A 16,708-nucleotide genomic window follows, 5' to 3' on the forward strand; every position below is an offset into this window, starting at 1 on the left:
AGGTGTGTGTCATGGTGCTAACAGCCGTTACAGGCGTGCCAGCCCCAGCCAGTTGGATGAGATCTGGATCTGGCAAGAAGCTTACCCAAGAAGTCAGGGACAGTGTTTAAAGGAGCTGAATTAGTCATCTGACTGTGCTGTGCATCACTCTTTTTGAGGAGAAGTTGTGTCAGAATTCAAATACCTTCCTTTATTACATGCTAGAGAGGAAGGTCCCCACAGGGACTTTTAGGCCAAAGGATTTGAACTCGTTATCAGTAACATCAGTCATATAAATGGTATCTGCCTTTTCTGAAAAATGTGAGGTTTATCGCCATCTATGTCCCGCATGAAAATGAAACCTCTTTTCTTTTCTTCTCTTTTGCATTCAGTTGCACTTCCACGCACACGGCCCAGGCTTTTATAAGCCCAGGCTGTATGTGTAGATAAGGCTCTCTGAGACTGATGTCTCCTGTCCCCTTCTGCACGCTGCTCCTCTGTCCTTTCTCCAAACACCCCTCGCTGCCCTGTGTGAACACAGTAAACTGTATGCTAACAAAACCTGTTCCCCTGCATGAGGGAGATTACGATTTTTCAGAAAAGAACCCCCGCTCCTTTCATGTAATTCCCACTTGTTGGGACTGTGTGTGCATGCTCAATCAAAGGCTCTCTGTGGCTGCTCGACATGTGCGCCGCAAGATAAGAGTATCTGATGACCTCCAGGAGATGCGAGTTCGTGGAATGGCTCTCAACCGTAGTGAAACCTGTTGATTCAGACTGTTTCAACGATTCTCAGCTGTTCCTAGACATCCATATGCATTTGAATCTATGAGAACTGTTTTGATCCACCTGTCTTTAGTGCCTGGAAACACTGACGAGCCGACAGACGGACATGCAGTTGTTCATCGCAGACGGCTGTAAGGAAGCTCTGTTGGAGGAGAAGAGACGCTTCTGTTTCCTTGTCGACAAACACTGCATCCTCACGTATCAGTTCGCCTCCTTCCACGAAAAGGTACAGGCCACCCCTGACCCGCTATACTCTGGGAGAAAGATGCAAGTTTGGTTTTCCTGCTGTGGAAAGAAAAGAGAAAAAAATTAAATCGTTACAAGATTTAATGTGAGGTTTAAAAAAAGAAGTGAAAAGGGCAAATTATGTTGCCGTGTGATTATTTATTTGTCAAAACTAGACTCTATGAGTAATATTATTTTCTCGGCAGAATACCTTCTTTTGTTCATTTTCGTATCTCGAATCATAATGCAGAACATTTCATTCCAAAGCTCACAGTCTCAGGAGCCACAATGTACCGCGTTGCCATAGTGACAGAAATGCGTGCACCGCTTCTGCTGATTACTCATGTTTTCTTTTAATATCTTTTCTTATTTCCACGGCGGCTGAATAGGCCAGAGACATACTGACGGGGAAGCTGAGCAGCTGGCAGGACCAGTGCAACGATGCCACCGACATGCCCGAGAGTGTTTTGTCTATGATTGAGGGACTCCGCGCGCCAGTCTGTATCACACCTATGCCTTCCCCGTCCCCATCGCGGCACAGCGTGGTATGATGGGAGGGATAAGGGGACAATCAAAGAAGTCTTCTCATGTTGATGTCTTTGAGTACCGTAGTACAGTGTCTCCTTCCACCCACGTATTTGCCAAACTGCTAACGTTAATGATTCTCCCGTGGCAGAACATCACTCCACCGGCCCCACCTCTGAAGGCTCAGACCAGTCCTCTGGCTAACATGTTCACCCAGGATAACAACACTAGCATATCTAATTCGACCAATAATGGCCCAGGTAACGTATCATCGGTTTTCATTAGCTCTTCTTTTTCCGTGGCTTCGAGCTCGTGCTTTTCAACATGAGAGTGTAATGAAATGACTGTTTGTTCTTTCCTGAAAGAGAAGTTGCTTTCATCCTACCTATAAAAATAGCAATGAGCGCTGGCCTCACTTGGGTTTGGATTATACTGTTGTGTCGCTTCTTTCTTTGCAGTCATGCTGCGCCTTTGATATTAAATTCAACCAACTTTGATGACCGTTACGTTCTCTTATGTGCAACCATGAGGTCGCCATATGTAAACAAAAGCGTTGTTATCTATTGGGTTGATGCTGGAAATCTTTTCCATTGGGCAGTGGCTGATATGGAATCCGTTGATCTCTCACAGAGCCACCATCGGGTCACATTTTCAGTTGGTCCAGTCCTTTCATTTCAGATAAAATAACTGAAACTGATATTTCCGTCCAATTTTCCTTTGAGCTTAGTGATAAATTCTTTGAAATGTATGCTGCACATTAGCATTCATCTGTCTCTTTATTAGTGTGTGGGCAAAATGAGGTGAACGTGAACATTAATCTCCTACGTGCAGTTTTACAGCTGCATTAACATGGCTTTAGAGTCTTTTGTGATCTTATTGTTGTAGTGTTGGATTTTTCATCTGGGTTTTTTTCTTTTTCCTTATCTTTTCCCCAGACCACGGGAACAGCGAGGAGAACAATCTTGCCAGGTCTATGTCTGTCGCCACAGGCCTCAACAATATTGTGAAGAGACCACGTGTGCGCACCGTCTTCCCCCACACGGCTGGCAACAACAGCACGCTGCTCAGCTTTGACGAGGGAGACATCATCGTTCTGCTCATCCCTGATGAGAGGGATGGGTGGATGTATGGTGAAATGGAGAAGAATAGAAAGTAAGACTTGAAGCCGGGACAGAAGCTGACGTGTCCTGTTCTTTCGTTTATTTTCTTTGTGTAAGCCAAGTTCAGTTTAATTATCATTAAGAGCATCGTCACTCGTCGTTGAAATATTTCTGGATTGTGTTACCCTTGTGCTCACAGGACCACACCTCCATACCAGCATGTTTTTCCTCCTGAAGCTACTGTTCTGTGTCTTTGAATCTGTGGCTGAATTTGACATTTCTGAGAAGTAAAATCCATACCATAATCGCATAAATAGTGGGATGATAGTGAGAGCAGTAATAGTGGGACTTACCTGCGTTAACTGGCCTGATTATTAGGCAAACCATGTCCATTTACAGACCTGACTTCAGGCGTGTCAGTGCTGGCTGAGCTGGAGTCCTCACTGATAAGGGAGTCAAAATAAATCATGGCCTGAGGGTGGGATGTACCGCAGCAGAGCAGACCGAAGCAGTGAGAGGAAAAAAAGAAAAGGAAATATCCAGAATACCACCTACTTTCCCACACAGAAAGGCCCCAGCCAAGCCCACCCTCCCAATGCCTGCCATGTCTGACTTTTTAGAATAAGGATTTGATCTGAAGCCCAAGGAGGTGTGTGTGTGTACTTGAATGCTAATCATTCATCAGGTTTGATCTTTATTATTATCAAGGGAGCTTACCTGGCAAATACATCCTTGTAAAATTGATCAAGGGCAAGAAGGAGTCGTTTGAGTTACTCTCAAAAGTAAGGCTGCCACAAAGTGAAACTTTGTTCTTTTCTCACTGCTGCTGGTGGTTTGAGCTGAAATTCCCAAAGGCTGTTTTACTAAATTGTATTTCATCATGTTTATGAGAGTAACATCTCTGACAAGACGAGCCTCGGGTCCCACAGGAAGTTTGGTTTTGATGCATTTGAGTCTCTCGCTGGGTTTGCCTTTTTAATTAATTAGCTATTGATAGTGTATCCTAGCAACTAATCTGACAACTCCTAAACTGATTCAGACACTACTGCTAGACTGAATGATGTCGGATACATTTGAATGCGATAAGTGAAGAAACATGCTGGTTATAAAGTAATAAACCACAGCGATCGATATATTTTAGCATCGCAGTGATTATAACTTGATTCCGGTGTCTTATCAGTCAAGCGGGGGATAGAGTTGGGCTTTACTGTGCAAGAATTGTCTCTCATGGAAACTGCGACTTACAGTTCCTCTAAGCTCAGCTGGAGAGTTGTGTCACTGAACCCGTTCAGTAGCAAAGGCCTAACAAATGTCCTGGAAACAAACATGTTCTCTCAGAGAAAACCGTATCCTAAGTAAACTTGAGCAATTATTAATGAGTGTGACTAAGTAAGCGTGTTTTTCCGTTGGTCTTGAGGCAAAGGAAATGCTCAAATATTAACACTTGTCCACACTGAGGGAGTGGTGGAACCATTGCACATTGATCAGAAACGATGTTATTCTGCAGCAGCTCCTTGGTCTGAGCTCGAGTTGGAGACTGGCGTTAACTCGGATTGCTTTAAATCTTTTTGCACCAATGCATATCCCTCAAAATTTGTGTAAAGCTGACATTTTCTTTTTCTTTTTGTGTAAATGAGATAAGGTCGGTGAATGGTTGCCTTCATTTGAATTCAGTCATTTGACCAATCTTAGTCCCAGCTGCTATAGTCTGATTATACAAATGCAGTAAGCATGCACTGTAAATGGAATATCGAGGCCAACACCTCTTGTTCCATGTAGATTGTGTTGTATTTTGGCCAATTGCTCCCCACTTGACTGTTTACTGACTTGTGACCAAAGCCAGCTCGACCACGATTCTCAGAACTCGTTGCTGAGACAACGAACGGGGACCAGGAAGCTTCCTCTACTAAGCTTGTTGTCCCTTTTCCCCGGGGTGTGCCGACGTCTTTATTTATGGAGTTAATCATTTGACTAGCTTTTCATCACATAAGCTTTTTCGGCTCCACAATAAAGACAAAACCGAGCTGAGAAACCGACTTACTTTGTGTAACCTGCACACTCATTCCAGTTCAAAGTGAATCTCGACCACAAACCTCTTATTGGGGAAAACTTTAAATAAAAAAAAAAAAGGACTTGTCTTCAACCACCAGGAATGATCTGTAACCCATCAAATTGATGTTTTGCTCTTTTGAAATCCAAGAGATCGTGAAGACGTGTTTGCTATAAGCTTATATTATATTTACACTATGGAGGAGGACACAACTCTCATGACTCTTCACCAACAGTCTTTGGTGTGGATAAAGAGAAGCATACGTGGAATCTTTTTCTCCTCTTAAAATTCAAAGAGGGCAGAGCTCCTCATCTATGATTTTGAATGATTTCCCTGAGCCATAAGTTGAGAGCTGGTAGGCACCACAGACCTAATCATTCCTAACTTGCTTTCCTGGTTTGTGTGTTTCAGGAGGGGCTGGTTCCCGTCTTCTTACTGCCGCGCTCTGACCGAGCCTCTCATGAATAACAGCAGGTAAGGAGACTCCACATTCCAGCCAGCACACACACACCGGCAGGTTTCATGTTGCAGCCAGCTGTATTGTTGGCAGTGTTTCCTCTAGTTACTCCTATTGACGCGATAACCTTTCTAATCCTACGGGTACTCTCCTACTGCTCAACTTTTGATTCGCGTTGTCCTCGAGTCACATTCTGCATCGGTTCCCTCAATCATTTAGCTGAACAAAACTCATGGCATAAAAGCTGTCGGATAGGTTGCTTGTTTCGAGTTTATAGACCCAGGTCAAACTTAAGTGTTTATCTTATAAATATATGTAGCCCCTGAATCTTTGAAGTGATTCTAAAACTGGGCACAAGTCCAGCAACAGATCAGGAAACAGGATGTTGTGTGAAGATGAATAGATTTTGTTGCTGCTTGGTTAAATAAATAGGGGGAGTTCAGAGAGTTGACTCCAGGCTTTTCTTCAAAGAGACTTAGGCCTCTTGTACTAATTTATTAGATTCTAATATGCCGCACCTCCAGTTTATCAGCCAGCTATTACCAGAATTACCACTATTCGCACTAGTTCCGTGTGCTTTAATCTTAATTTTGTACTTTTTTCCTGTGTTTGACGCAAACTTTTGATTTACTTTGAACTTATTGGTAACCCTAAACTGAATATACTGCCTGTAGAGATGGGAATCCAGGAGCCGGATGATTGCTGCTCATCTCCTACAGCACCTGTCGTCATCTTCTTCTTCTTCCTGTCTGTAGTGAGACTGCCGCCCCATTCCGCAGCAGAAGTGTGGTCAACCTCCACCACCAGGACACGGAGACGGATGAGGCGACCATGGTGCTCCCACCAGAGGACTACAGTGACGCCTCGCAGCGCAACGCCATCAAGAACAGCACGTCGTCCACCAGAAGCGTTGCCACAAACAACAACCACCACCAGTTCTCCCCCAAGCGCTCCGCAGCCGCCTCCTTGTCCTCCGACCACAACACGGTGAGTTCAAGTTATTGAAAAGGTTGAAGTCGGGTGTAAAATGTCAAGCTTTGTACAACGAGGCCCCGAGTTTCAAAAGGATTGTTGTGAGAAATGTTCTCTTCTGTGAACATCTGCTGTCAAACCTCTCTGCTGTGCTGGTGCAAAGGGCATCGGGAGGCTGCATCTCACCCGATACCTGCTGCGGCGCGGCTACAGTACCCTCAGCTGCGCTGCCTTATCTTGACTGCTGATGACATGTACATGTGCGCGTGTGCAGGCGGTGTCAGATGAGCTTCATATGTCTGCCCTGGAAACCTGACCCCACACTCTGATACACTCTCAGTGTCGGCTAACCCAGACAATTAAGAAATCAATCATTTCGACTCAAGAAGTTGTTGCCTGTACAGGAAAAAGATGATACTGACATGGTTCATGCTTGGTATTTACACCCAGTGCTGGCTAAACACGCAATCATTTCAATTTTTCTTGTAATTATTGAGCTCATGGTCACATTTAGTTTATCTGCCACTACTGCAGGTGCTAAAGCACTTGGTAGTTGGAAAGGAACTGACTTGAAGTCATATTCGATTAAACTGTCACGGTGTCCTGACAGCATTACACAACACAAATCTCAGAAGAAATCATGTTTCTTTCCTGCCTCGTGTTTCTGATTTGATTTACAAGAATCCACCAGGCAGAGGAGGAGGTTCTAACCTCTGTCAATCACTGCTGCTTCTGCGGTTACTCTGGCTTTTAGATGATTAGCTTATATATGACGGCCTACACTGCAGGGAGAAGCCAGGCACAGCTGAAGCACAGCAGAGACGGTGGGGGACAGACCTGCCAGTTGTATTTGAGTTCTGTTCAAGTTATTTTTCAAGCCAAGTCCACCTTCTTCTTAAGGTAGCCATGTTCTGAACTAATTAAAATTAGCATGCTGCACACTCTGACTGGGACTCTCACTGGGACAGATGCGGACGTGGGTCAGCTAGCAATATAGTTTTGTTATGCATGTCCATGTAATTAGTCGACAGTTCATCATAGACGTGTGGATCACGGTAATCCTTGTGCTAGCTGAGGAGGTACGCCGTCTGACTTGCAATTGAAAGTTTGCTCATTCAATCCCCAGCTTCCCCAGTTCGCATGTTCCTGAGTAACACACTCAACCCAACATTGCCCCTAGTATAAGTCACTTTGGACTCATTAATGTAGATAATTAAATTAATGAGTTCAAAGTGACTTATTGTCCGTTTTGATCTTCTGCACCTTGTATGTCTGGTATGTTTATTTTCCTGAATGGAGATTGATGCAGGTGCATGTGTAGCTGCAGCACACAGGTACAAATATTTGGGCTGCATGTGAAGTTGCCGCATGTCGAGGACGACTAAATTTATGTCACAAAAACCAAACTGCCTCAAGGCATTAGAAGCTAGGCTGATTTATGATTCGGCTTTACTTAAAGGACCACCTTAGATTTAAAAAAAAACAGACCGAAACGGAAACGGAAACGGAAACGGAAATAAAATCATTAGAAAAGTAAAGTTTTACTCTAAAAACTGGATTCAAACTTGATGCCGCAGAAGAAACAGATGCAGGGTGAGCAGAGCAGAGCAGAGCTGTGGTGACTGTTAACTGTGGACTACTGATGATGGGTTTTTTTTAGCTGGCGCTGCTCCATAAAGAGGCATTAACACTGCCATACACGTGAAAACACAATCTCATGTTATTTTAGCCACAATTCCAGACATATTTCCCTTATTTACAAATGTCCTTTAATTTGCATTCTATGCAAAGTCGCAGGCAAAGTTGTGGTTTCCCTCTACGAAAGCCTCTTAGTTCTCCCCTGCTTGATGAATGTAAATTTATTGCGGTGTATCGGGGTCAATTGTACCTCCCGTCTTTATCATCATTTACACACCCTCTGCACACGCCACACGTCTGTGCCACTGACGTTGTTTATTTAGACAAAACTGTGGACTCGTGGTAAGATCTCGCGTCGTTCAGACATGCGTGTGCACCTGCTCTCATGCACACATACTTTTGCATCATATGCTAGCATACAAATACTTCTTTGGCTTCTTTGAGGTTGTGGCGTTTGACCCAGATGGCGGTGGAATGCTTTCGATGGCACATGAAGTTCCTTTTCTCTTTCTTGCCTGTATTCGTTGCTGTGAACATAAGAATGTGATCACGTGTGAGCCGCCTGTCAGCCTGCATCCGGCACACATCTCCATCACTGGTTTGGCATTATGCTGGAATTCCACTCTGGGTGAACCTGATATCTTTCTTCCTTCTTTCTGCCGCTCACTTTTCGTCCTTCCATGCGCTCTTCATTCGTCTACTCCTCTGAAAACTTGACTGGCCATCTTCATACCTCTATCTGTCCCACACTCCTCATCCCTCCCTCCACTTTTTGATATATAAGGGCCTCTTCCAGGGAAGTTGATTCCTTCTGTCTCATAAATCTCTGCCATTATTCTTTTAAAACGGATATCTGATCTCATCCCAGAGCAGACTTGCATGATGGGGAAACAAAGCTCTCTAGCACCACAGTATATTATAATAGTCTGTTTTATGCTAAGTTTCTGAGTGGGTTGCTGTTTGTGCATTGGGTTAGTTAGCAACATGTTGCAGGAGCATTTACGAATACTGCTTTTCAGGTAATGAACTCTGCGCAAATAGAGGTAGATCCTTGTTTTTTCTTCTCCATTTTGTCTCTCTCTCCTCGTTTGTTGCTGGTTCTGCCCGAGTTTGAATCGATGGCATTAAACCACAGTTATTTCAACTTGCCACTTCCGATCTGTGTCAGCAAAGGCTTTTCTCAGTAATGATACTTGGTCTCAATAAGGTGTGAAAAGGTATGCTGGAGGAGGTGGGGTTTCCCTGGAAAAAAAATGCACCCTCACTGGTTTTGGCGCTTTGTGTGAAGGTTAAGATAACAGCTCTCAGGCATTGATACATTAAGAGGAAAGAGACGGAGAGAGAGTGGCAGAGCGTGATCCGATACACTGAGATCCACATATAAAGCTAAACGGGAGAGGCGTTCGTGACCTCAAAGCTGAGTATCAGGAAAAAGGGAATGAAAATTCACATCTGCCAGCTGAAAGTCAAAGTCCAGCTGAGTGAAACGAGGTACAAAATTGACTGCATTATTTATAGAACGAATTAGAGCTGTCAGTTTAAATAAGGCGATCTGCTCTTTTTCCAGTCGGGATTATTGCAACACCGGTTGAAATCCAAATATCTGCCAGATGTTAAACAGGTGTTCAACTGTATGGATCCTGTGAGAACAGTGGTCTCAGAGCAAATCATTCAGACCAGTCCGGTAACCACTATCCACTGCTGCCCTCTTGTGGGCGCTCTCGGGTACTACATGTTGCTGGCTGAAAGCGACTCATTTTGTGTTCAGCACTTTGACTGCAGAACAGGTTTCAGTCTCATGGCCCCTCCAGAGTCCAAAAATCTCCCTTTGACTCACAAAATTATTATTTTTTTTAAACTGACACCATGAAACTAGAACTTTCATGGAGTTCAAATGTTCCGTGGTTTTGCCCTTTTGACCCAGATCTGATGAACATGTCCCTTGTCTCCATAGGCAGTCCAGTCAAATGGCACCTCAAGACCTCCGCCTGCTTACCTCGCGTAAGTCACATGAGCGTCGCAACATTTGCTTTCGTCTCACTCAGACGTATGCTAATCACTCATCTCTGCTCCCTTTTCGCAGCGGAGGGAACCCATTCGCCACAGTGAGGCTACGTCCGACTGTCACCAATGATCGCTCTGCACCGGCCATCTGATCTGTCCACATTTCCACCCGTCGTCGCTTCCCGTTAGGCGTCGGATCAAGGAATCCGGCCTCGGCTCTTATTGTCCAGCAGCTTCTCCTGGGCCAGCGCTGAGGAGAGCGATGCCATTTCTGGAATCTGGAACCTCCTCACTGCTTTAAACTGAAAAGGAGGTATTTAGGGACTGTTTTATTTACTGAGCCGACGCTCATATTTATATTTTCTATATCTGCTTTAGGTTCTCTCTGTGGTGAGACTCGAGTTGCCACATTTAACTGCTCTTGAGATATGGATGAATTTAATGGTCAGACACTGTCACATCTTAAATGCTGTCGACGTTGCTTGTTTAATGTCAAAGTGACGATCTTTTCTGTTGCCACTGTGCACCTTTATGTTAATTTTTCCGCTGTTAACTGTGATGAGAAAGAAGAAGTAGGCCACCTAAACTAACTTTTTTATAGTGTGCAGACACAAACTCGGACTGTAAATATTTTAACCACTCTTCACACCGGCGGTTTCTGCTTTAACCGTTACGCACAGCAAGACTATGTGTACGCTCTGTTTTCAGCTGTCATTACACTCTTAATAGAATTTGCTGTATGAAAAATAAAGATTTTATTTCGTCAGCGTGGCGTTTATTTTCTCCCTTCCCGGTACTCTACAGAAAGTTTTTGGGTTTTTTCCTCTACATTCATTTGTTTAAAGTCAGCGATGACTCGGGACACGATGCTCATCTAAGAAAGAAAAAGGTCAAAGGCGTAAGTGGCATTCATTTTTAATTAGAGTAACTCATATAAAAAGTAAGAACCTCAATCATAACAGCGTGCGTAGTGTGTTTACTAAAGCAAGAGTTTCTTTTTTTTATTATTTATTTTAAATCCCTCCCATCCAGTTCTATCTCTCCTCTGCTCCCATGGACAGAGTCAGAGCATCCTGCTGTGATGGAAGACATAGACACAGAAACACGTGGATAAAACTCTCAATTGATTGTCTGGCTGGGAGGAATGGGGCAGGTTGACTTGTCACAGAGTAAAGGACCGGGATAAAAATCCAGATATTATGCGTGTTGTCGGAGGACTCCGACGTCTACTCGGCGTCCTTTGTTGAAGTTCAACTCTGCTTTGACTCGAGAGTCCTCTTAAAGCGAGTCCAGAGTCGAACGGCTGAGGTTGTAACGTCGAGGGCATTTTCAGATTGTATGTACCTGAGGTCTGCATTGGCCCTGGAAAAGCACAACCCAGCAGAATAATCATCAAACGAGCTGTCAGTGCAAATATGGCCCCGAGGAGGAAAAAAAAACAAAAAAAAAAACAGACAAAATGTCAGATCAAGTCCACCGTTTCAGCCGGAACGGTTCACGTCCGAGGCTCGTTCTGCGTGTTATAGGAAACGCTACTGAGCCAAAAAGGAGCAAAAACGTCTGAAAATTTGCATTTCCTAATAAAGGCAGAAGAAAAACAAAATTTGAAAATTCATCGATGATCTCATCTACAATGTTATTTAGCACAAGGTTAACTAAAAGCTAGGTGTGCCAGCAGATACATAAAAAGAGGAGAAGAAAATAAAGAAGAAAAAAAAAAAACTAGAAGCATCTGTTAATTCCAGCTCCACGAAACATGAAGGAATCCGCTCAGATCCTCGCGCGACTGAGCTAAATCTACGGAATCTGATGATCACTCGGCATGTGGTGAAGGCACTGACTGACGACAGCTGGACACTCGTGTGCGCTAGAATGTTCTTAACTTGCAGATGAAAATAGATTAATATCTAGATCATTGGCTGTATGGAAAATGCAGGGTTTCTGTATATGTGGGGCTGCGTATGCACGGGAGTACAAGCGAATGAAGGATCTGCGCTTTGGTCCCTCTAGCCAAAGGTGGCGCCACAGTTGGGACACCTTCTCTGACGCAGTGCAAAGCAGAAAAGAATGCCCAAGGGGAAGAAGAAGATGGCACAGAGGATCCCCAGACAGGTGAAGTCATCCTCCAGGACACCCACTCTGGAACACAAACAAACATGTGTCAAAGATAGGCGGACGATTAAGGAACGCTCCAATGATTTTTGTTCACAATAAAGCATTGAAAACTAGACTTTTTACACTATTCCATTGAAAATCTTTGCCCAGAAAAATAGGAACAGGGGGGGGGCAACAAAAGGCCAGAAAACTAAGTGGTTCCAAAGAGGAAACAGGTGGAGGAACATGTTGCGGCTGATTCAGTTCAGTAACATTCTTTCTACCCGTTGCTGCCATCAAATTCAAAATGAGCCAATATCTTTCATGAAGTTCTCCTTTTCAGCATCCGACATCTTTCCGGTGTTCTATTGTGAAGCACATACTGCGTTATGAGATCTGCTAATTATCCCATCCTGTTTCTCATTTGCACTTCGCACAGCATCTCGACTTTCTTTTGCGACACCGTCGCAGGAAGCTTACATCCAGCATGTTAATTTACCCGCAACGCAGATGAGATCGTTCTCTAATCATCTCCCATCTGCGCCACACCTCGACCTTTCACGCTAAACAAGTTTCAGGGCTGAACGTCTGACCTCATTCTGGAAGAAGGAGAGAATCAAAGCTTCTACTTTGAAGCTCTCGCTTAAAAAGAAAGCATAAAGAGGTAAAAGATAAATAAATACTTCTTCTTCCTAAGTCTCCTCACTTGACTGTATATTCATGGCCGTCTCTAAACAGCAGTCTTGAATGTGCCTCTGAGCGACACTTTCTTTGGTATTTGGTTCCCGCTCGGTCTTGATTTTATTATCCAAAAAAATAAAAGAAATCTGATTCCCCTAAAGAAAGCAGGAGGGGGAGGGGGGGGACGCAATCCAAATGTGTGACAAGAGGCGGCCGAACAAATAACCAAGTAAATCATCAGAACAGGAAGCGGCTTGTTTTGAATGGGGAAGCTTTAATCCAGAGTGCTGACCACCGTCTCATGACTGCAACACGCCAACAAGCGTGGTCAGTAAATCCACTGGAGGCCTCAGAGGGGAATTAACCAATGCGGGACTCAGATGATATAGGAAGTGAGAAGCTGCTTTGGAACGCTTCACTCACAGAGATAAAGCTTTAAATAAAAAAAAGTAGCCCCTAACCCTCTTAATATTAGTTAGTGCTGTAATGCTGGACTGAGTTCAACCTTATTGATATTACACCAGCCGGGTGTGCCGTGTCAAACTAAGCGCTTGATACTTTCATAACCTCGCAAATGTTTTACTTACAAAATGTACAGGGCCGTCGGTCTGCTGCTATCGCTACATCAGACAGGAAGCATGTCTGCTCGACTTTTTCCAAACACAAAGCGCTCGTTTGGGAAAGGAAATGCAGACATTCGGCAGACAAGTGAGAAAAAGAATCACGTCCATGCTAAGCTGAGGCCAGTTCAGCGTTCGTACAACCGGCCGAGGCACGTTAAGCCAGCTGAAAGATCCGCAGTTTATTTCCCTGTTCCAGGGAGCGGCAGCTCGTCTCATTTAGCCCTGACGTGTTTATGAACTGTGTCCCTGTGGCCACCTTTGCTCCCATCACATGTCTGAGGGTGAACTCAGCTGACCGACGGGTCGTTGACTCACCGCAGCGCAACAAATGCAAAACTCTCACAAAACTGAAAGTCATGCTGGCTCTTCTGATCTAGCCCAATCGCATACGTGTGGGAGCAGCGAAAAAAGCAGAAACAGAAGAGCAGCACAGGAAAACAAACGCACACCACCAATGTTATGAAAGGGGTTATCACGGTGAACACGTGCGGTCTTTGTGTGCCAAGAGTCACCAGCTTGTTTGGGAGTGTTCAGACACTTCAAATCGTCCCTCAAATGTGTGCGTCCTCACCTGCACGCAGGACAGCCTCCCACCACCACGACAGAGGGCTGGATGATGGCGTAACTCCCAGTGTATGGCTGCTGGGACACAGCGGGGCCCATTTGGGCTGATGGGTATCCTGAAACAGCGGGGCCCATTTGGGCTGATGGGTATCCTGCAGGTCGGAGCAGAGAGGCATGATGACGTCAGTGCCTGCTTGAGATGTGATGCATAACCCCCCCTCAATCACAAACCAGTACAACTTATATTCATACAAGTCCTTTACCTTAAAGTGCAAATATAACCTCTCTGAAGTCGAATTACAAGGAGTTTTTAAGGCACAACTATAGCAACAAAACATCAATCATCCCTTTTAATAATAGACACAGCTCAGGGCCTGTAAAAGGAACATCTGATGATAATGTTTCTATAAATAGAAGATGGCAGGAGAGAGTCAAAGAACAGGTTGAGACAAGTTATACGGAGCACTGGCTCATTTCAGTGACACTCAACTGTTTTGACCACGACAGGGAACTTGTTATTCTTTGACTTTATTCTGCAACACTTCTCTCCTGATAACGGAGCCTGGTGAAACAGCTGCCCCCACACCTGCTCTGGGTTTTTAAGATTCCACGGGCTGCGGGGCCGTGAAGCGGCCGAGCAAACAGGAACTTTCATGCGATTGCAAGAAATGGGAGCCGATGTGAACACAACACGACTTCCTGTGTAAGAGGTGTACTTGTACAATCACAGTCAGGTGATGGCCGCCTGCTTCACACAAAGCAGAGGCACTGTTCAGAGTCCAGGAGCCACTGTAGGAAGGCTTCCCTGCTCTCTGTTGGAGAGAGAGAGAGGCTGAACACCACCAAAGCAGCGACACAAGCACGAAACACCCCGAAGACTCATTTCATTTAAAAGTGAAACTACTGGTTCTGCTACGGTGCACCGCCATATTTTTTTTTTTCTTAAACTAAAAACATATATCGCTGCACGTGTCAAGATTAAGTGAAACTAAGTAGACTTCAACAGTGTAACTTAAAGACTCTGCCACGGTTTCAAATGTTTGTCTGAGTGTAGAAAGCACTCGAACCTCCCGAAGGTTTGCTCCCGCTTCGTAACTTAACTTTCTGGTGACCGTGTGTGGAACAAACCGAGCTACTTGCCTTGGCCATCGGGATACTGGTAAGGCGGCGGGGCCGCTGGAGGGATAGCCCCGTAGCTGTGCTGCTGCTGCGGGCCGTACTCATACGCCCCCGGTACGGCGTTGTATGCAGGAGGTCTGTCCTGAAGGAGAGGTTTGCTGTCCACCATCTCGCCCGAGGTAACACGTCCTCAACTTGTGTCGTTCTCCGCCTCCCAAGTCTTCAGAAATACAGCAAGGGTCAAAACTGACTTCGGGCTACTTGGCCTTCGTTGCCCGGAAAGCAGTGCGATGCTGGTTGACACGCAGTAGCGACAAAAACAAAGAAAACACGCAGCGCAAAAATGAAACTTCGTCCCTCTCCATGCGCCAACTTTGTCACAGGCGACGCAACAACAATTATTCACCGAACGTCCACTTTTAAAACAGGAATGACGAGAGTCGGTGTGGCAATGGCTAACTCAACTCCATTTCCCCTCTTGAAGTTGGTCCTTTGGCAGCGAAACAACAATCGTCTATCATCGCAGCACCTTATAACTCAGCTGGAAGTCAGAAAGGCTTTTTTTCCCCTTTCTGTCTGGATTGTCACAAGAGAAGAATCATGTGATGAGCTGCTGTAGCGCCTCTGCGCAGTGAAGGGCTTCTTAAAGCGACAGCGTATGAAAACAAAAGGCGGCAGGCCAACCGCAGCATGCAGTGCGCTGCAGCGGCCTCATCACAGAGGACACCGCTTCCACACACAGACAACTTGCTTTTAATGATAGGCTTAAACATGATGCAGCGACTGGAATGACATACATCTGGTTCGTCGCCTCGAAGATCCCAAACTTGTTTACACAGCCACTTACATAAGGGCGGTTGTCCTTGGACTCGTGGGTACCCTGAATGTTGCATAATGCCGGATTCACGTACCTTCTTTAACTAGACTGAATAAGAAGAAAGGAGATCTTCAGTGTCGCAAAATAGAACTCCAGTCTCTATAAATACACGCATTTTCCAACAGTGGTGTCAATATTGTGATGGGGCCCTAAAGGTCGAAAGGAAGCATGGAGAAATTTCATGTGGACACAGTAAGGGGTAGTTTTAATGAGACTGTCATCGTCTCTGACTGACACATCTCCAGATGAGTACAGGATTTAAGATTTGTATGTACTCTGATGCACAGGGAAACTACACGTTAAGAATTCTCTTTTATTCTACAGGCGTTTCATTTCAGGTGGCCAAGTCAGTCTTTATTTGGAGTCTCTGATGAGTCTTCTGGAGTTCACAGCTGATTACCTGGGTTAGATTGAGAGGTAGAGCCTTTAGTTTTCAGGCTCTCCTCCTCTGGAACCAGCTGTCAGTTTGGGTATGGGACATGGTCACACTCTCCACTTCAAGGAAACTTTAAAAGAGCTTACAAGTCTTTTAGGTTTGATCTTGTTCTGTAAAGCACTTTGTGTTGCACCTCTGCTCGAAAGGTTCTGCACAAATAACGTTTGATCAGCTGTGCATTACCGACTACACAGTGGTTGAAAGTACATTTCCTGCTCTGAAGTAATTTTAGTCTTTGTTGTCCGCTTTCAAATATAACATCTTTCTGATGCAAAACAAAAGTCTACCTCAGAAGGCGAGGTGGCTTGTTTTTACTCAGTTTAATGTGTTTAACAAGTAAAACTATAATGCTTTTTTTTAAGAAAACACAATAAATAACAATAAAATAAACTGCCTCCAATAGCTTTTGGAGGAGGAAAGGAGGAACTAAATAAGGGTTTGCTGGTGCAATAAACTAAACTTTTCAATGATCAGTTCCCCTCTCGTGGTTAATGGTTTACTTCTTTCCAGTTTTATGAGCTGCCCGCTGTGGCATCAAAAACAACTCAAGACACTACTCTCGAGACTTTTCGGATACT

At 44.7% G+C, this 16,708-nt stretch overlaps 2 protein-coding genes across 3 annotated transcripts in view; one reads left to right on the forward strand and one right to left on the reverse strand.

Annotated features, from left to right (window-relative positions):
* Positions 1 to 11,420, forward strand: part of baiap2l1b (BAR/IMD domain containing adaptor protein 2 like 1b) — a 26,611-nt gene extending 15,191 nt beyond the window's left edge. For both annotated transcript variants that reach the window (XM_072369662.1, XM_072369663.1), the window contains 8 exons: positions 839 to 991; positions 1,380 to 1,535; positions 1,667 to 1,775; positions 2,451 to 2,667; positions 5,077 to 5,139; positions 5,878 to 6,109; positions 9,687 to 9,733; positions 9,816 to 11,420. In XM_072369662.1, the coding sequence (XP_072225763.1) occupies positions 839 to 991; positions 1,380 to 1,535; positions 1,667 to 1,775; positions 2,451 to 2,667; positions 5,077 to 5,139; positions 5,878 to 6,109; positions 9,687 to 9,733; positions 9,816 to 9,888 (1,050 nt within the window). In that variant the 3' untranslated portion in view covers positions 9,889 to 11,420. The remainder of the gene's footprint in view (positions 1 to 838; positions 992 to 1,379; positions 1,536 to 1,666; positions 1,776 to 2,450; positions 2,668 to 5,076; positions 5,140 to 5,877; positions 6,110 to 9,686; positions 9,734 to 9,815) is intronic.
* On the reverse strand, positions 10,636 to 15,581 carry bri3 (brain protein I3). The gene is made up of 3 exons (XM_072369664.1): positions 14,839 to 15,581; positions 13,706 to 13,850; positions 10,636 to 11,875 (listed from the first exon to the last, which is right to left on the reverse strand). The coding sequence occupies exons 1-3, from the start codon at positions 14,984 to 14,986 to the stop codon at positions 11,743 to 11,745; spliced, it is 426 nt and encodes a 141-aa protein (XP_072225765.1). The 5' UTR covers positions 14,987 to 15,581; the 3' UTR covers positions 10,636 to 11,742.
* Between the last annotated feature and the right edge of the window lie 1,127 nt (positions 15,582 to 16,708).

This window comes from Leuresthes tenuis, unplaced genomic scaffold, assembly GCF_036924035.1.
Source record: "Leuresthes tenuis unplaced genomic scaffold, fLeuTen1.0.hap1 SCAF_17, whole genome shotgun sequence".
In the NCBI taxonomy this organism is placed as follows: Eukaryota; Metazoa; Chordata; class Actinopteri; order Atheriniformes; family Atherinopsidae; genus Leuresthes; species Leuresthes tenuis.

Bases quoted from the DNA above. Each gene is read 5' to 3' on its own strand.
- bri3 (XM_072369664.1), bottom strand. From the start codon at position 14,986: ATGGTGGACAGCAAACCTCTCCTTCAGGACAGACCTCCTGCATACAAC. The intron at 13,851-14,838 runs GCAAGTAGCTCG...TCCGACCTGCAG, and splicing joins CCAGTATCCCGATGGCCAAG to GATACCCATCAGCCCAAATG. The intron at 11,876-13,705 runs GTGAGGACGCAC...TTTGTGTTCCAG, and splicing joins GGAGGCTGTCCTGCGTGCAG to AGTGGGTGTCCTGGAGGATG.